General features: G+C 31.0%; 1 protein-coding gene across 1 annotated transcript; it reads right to left on the bottom strand.

The window, feature by feature from the left end:
- Positions 1-1,033: 1,033 nt before the first annotated feature.
- LOC101268347 (zinc-finger homeodomain protein 10) lies at positions 1,034-2,753 on the bottom strand. The gene is made up of 2 exons (XM_019212223.3): positions 1,541-2,753; positions 1,034-1,451 (listed from the first exon to the last, which is right to left on the bottom strand). The coding sequence occupies exons 1-2, from the start codon at positions 2,403-2,405 to the stop codon at positions 1,438-1,440; spliced, it is 879 nt and encodes a 292-aa protein (XP_019067768.1). The 5' UTR covers positions 2,406-2,753; the 3' UTR covers positions 1,034-1,437.
- Between the last annotated feature and the right edge of the window lie 1,116 nt (positions 2,754-3,869).

Genomic DNA, 3,869 nt, shown 5'->3' with positions numbered 1-3,869 from the left:
CAACCAGATCTACTTGACATTAGTTTTGAGTTAATAAAATGAAACTATTCAAAAATATCTTTCACAAAATTTCCAATTAATGGTGTCAAATATCAATCAAATCAAAGTGTTGATCATTAGAACTTAGTATTTGATTTGCAAATTACATTGTTTTATTGGGTACATATAAGTTATTCAATACACTGTTTTAAAATATTTAATAATACTTGTTCACTTGAAAAAGTAATGAATCATCACTTTTTAATTATATTTTTTAAGATATCATATTATTATTTTTATAGAATGGTATAGTGAAATTACGTTTTATTTATAATTTTTCAAAAAATATGCAAAGTCGATAATGAATAACTATTATAAAATGTAATAGTTCTTTTTTTTAACCCCTCTTTTAGAAATTCAACTCACCACCTTAAGATGCTTATCACTCGAGCAACTGTCCCGTTAAAAGACGAGAATGTAGAAATACTCAAGAGCGACTCAAACATATTAGTAACCTAAAAGCAAAAATCAAACGGGGCTTTAAACTTGAATTGTTAATAATTTTTATACAATTGATTTCTTCTAGTTTTCAATCGATAATATAACTATTCTTATTTTAAATTATCTATACTCCGAATATATTAAATTTCTTCTAATAATTTATTTATTTTCATGTAAAGTTCACTGTACCACGAATAATATTCAATATTTATATAAAAAATAATAATTTATAACCTATTATTATTAAAAATAAAACTCGTTACGTTTGGAGGCCCATACTATGATAATTAATAAGATACTATGACAATTATATTAATTATCTGTTAATCTCCCTAAACTAATACTATGATAAATCACTTTGTGCTTCATCATCTCAGACAAGAACACTGTCCTTACCCACCCGCCCCTACTACCCCTGTCATTTCTCTGACAAATAGCTACAGAAATTTATACACTGTACCTAATTAATTGCAGACATGCAATTTTATTTTTAACAGCACAAAAAAAGTGTAAAAAAAAAAAAAGAACAAGGAATCAATGCTCAATAGCTAAGTTTCTTAATGGAATGAGATTATAGTAATTAAGTAGCATAATTAATATACAAGGCCAGCGGTAAGCAAAAGAAAGAAAAATTAACAAATTAAATTGCTCATTGGAACAATCTTGATTTTCCAGTGTAATCCTCATCAAGCTGAGCACTAATCCTTAACAACAAAGCATAAAAAAAAAAAAAAAAAAAACAGTTCTAATTGGAAGAAAAAAAAATAAAAATAAACGTGATTAATAGTAACCAGCCTCGGAATTTTTCTCTTTCTTGCACTAATTCTAGTTAAAACTTTATTTGTGCATATATAATTAGATCAAGATGAAGAAGACGACCCATTCGTTGCAACAACACTATCACTTGTGTGAAGATGGTGGATTATGCCTTTTTTGTTGTCATTGTTGTTGTTACTTTCATGCTGATGTAGCTGAAGATGATGATGAAATTCTGAATCAGAATTGTTATGATTGTTATTTCGACTAACAATACAAAAACCATTATCGCTGTTAGTATTACCATTCTGGTGGTGGTTGTCGTCGTTGTCGTTGTCGCCGTCGCCGGAGCCGGAGTTGGGTTGATCTGATTTCTTCCCGAAAGTGTTTTTGTTATTGTGCATCCATACCTTTAAAACCCCTTTTTCAACTCCAATTTCGTTACAGAAATTGCTCACCAGATCTTCATCTCTCTTCTGCATTTTCCACCCAACTCTCTCAGCAAATTCCTGCATTTTCACCTTCTGATCTGGAGTGAATTTCGTTCTGAAACGCTTCCTCCCGTTAGAATGACCCAACGGAGCTGATGTCGGGTTCTGATTTTTCTCCCCAGAAAACCCAGCACTGAGTGCTAAAAGCATGTGTGGTGCAGAAGCTGGGTAATAAGCCGACGAAATCGGCGGTGGAGATGGTGAATTCGGACTACTATGTTCCCCCTGCAGAGGTGGTGGAGGATGAGGTGGATGATGACGATGATGAGGTTGATACTCAAGCACCGCAGTTGCAATAGGTGGCGGTGGAATCACAACTGGTTCTTCCGGTTCACGTCGGTGAAAATTACGGTGACACCCACAAGCAGCACATTTCAGTGAAGTTGGGTCAGATGGGTTCGCTGCAGGAGATGGCAAAAATTCTCCACATCCATCAACAGCATGACCCCCTAAACTAGCAGCATGGTTTTTCAAACACTCTCTGTAAATAACCACAACAGGGTGATGATGATTGTTATGGTTAAATGAACTTTTCCTTTTCAGAACACCATTACTAAAAGGAAAAGGTTTCAGTTTCTGGATCTGAGTTGGGGTTTCAATTTCAGCTTCTGGGGTTTTCACTGTAGTAGTAGTAGTAATAGTACTAATAGTTGTGTTGTTGTTGTTGGTTAACTCCATGGCTGAAACATCTAACACTCTTTTTTATCTTCTTTTTTTTTGTTTTTGAGTTAAAAGAGTTAGTAGATGATTAAATTTAAGGTCAAGATGATTTCATACCAAAAAAAAATAAAAAGAATTATCTTTATTCATAGGAAAAAAAGGTTAATAAGAAGGAAGAAAAAAAAAATGAAAGGGGGACTTTAGTAAGTGAGAAGACAAAAGGATGAAAAAGAAATGAAGGATGTTTTTTAGGTTTTTGTTTATGGTTATGGTTTTGGGTTGATGAAGATGATGATAATGAAGATATGAATAGTGATGACCTTAGATAATAAAATGGTTATATTTGTGCTTTTCATCCCTCAACTTGTTACCTACTATAACTTTAGTCCTTATGATAAGTATTAAAAAATATATATTTTTAAATCACAAGCTAATAGGTAATTTTTATTTTTGCTAACCTTAAAAAAAATTAAAACATATACTTTCTCCGTTTCAAAAATAATAATTCTTTTTTATTGTTTATGTTCTTTTTTAGCAACACTTTGACTTTAACTTTATACGTGACATGTCTAAGACCACAAAATTTAAAAATATTTGAGTATATTTGATGTAACTTTAACTTAGAATCACAAGATTAAAAAAAATCTTTTCTTAAATTCTGTTCCAAGTCAAATTAGATCATTCTTTTTTAAACGGACGGAGTAGTACTATTTTCCTTCTAAACAAGTAGACAACAAATATGTTTTTATTTTTAATTACATTTCTTTCAAATATAAAATATTGGTGCATTTATTTAAAACATACACTTGTAAAATTTATTAATGGTTCAACAATTAGTAATGTAGAAGTGGAATTAAAAATTTATCAACAGTTGAGGGGCTAATGGTGCAAAATTTTGTACATAAAAATCTTGATTTTAATTTGTGGTTGTGCTTGTTAACCAGTGTGTGTATTTTTTTTGACCTTGGTTCCTAATCTAATCTGTGGTTAACCTGCAGGTGACCCCACCACCCCACTTGCTTTGTATTAGACTTTTGTAATGTAATAAATACCACTGAATACTGATCATCAGTTAAGTGCTTATGCCAATACTCTTGTCCTCTTCTCTTTTTTGGATAATCATACTTGAGCACTCAATTGTTTAACCAAATTATGATTTAGAGTAATTAAACATAATTAACTGATCATAATTCAAAGTTATTTCATTGTAAAGGACTAGTGTATTTAATTTAATTAATTTGGATTCCATAGTTGAGTGAGTAGGGGAGTAATTTAATTACAAGGTTGTCCCATCTACTGATTTATCAATACTTACATTAAAATAGATACAGAAGACCTACTAGTACTAGTTATTTTGACTAATCACTAAGCCAGCAGTAAATCACTAGCAGGACATAATAAATGAGCAAATAGTTAGAGTTAGGTGTAATGTTTATTTAAGATAATAGTTATTCGGTTTATTTTTATTTATCGTGATGTGTT

The sequence above is a fragment of the Solanum lycopersicum genome, chromosome 2 (genome assembly GCF_036512215.1).
Source record: "Solanum lycopersicum chromosome 2, SLM_r2.1".
Taxonomy (NCBI): domain Eukaryota; kingdom Viridiplantae; phylum Streptophyta; class Magnoliopsida; order Solanales; family Solanaceae; genus Solanum; species Solanum lycopersicum.
The sequence above is the reverse complement of the archived record's forward strand: the minus strand, read 5'-3'. Positions and strand labels throughout refer to the sequence as shown.

Excerpts from the sequence above, each read along its gene's own strand:
- LOC101268347 (XM_019212223.3), bottom strand. The coding sequence starts at position 2,405 with ATGGAGTTAACCAACAACAACAACACAACTATTAGTACTATTACTACT.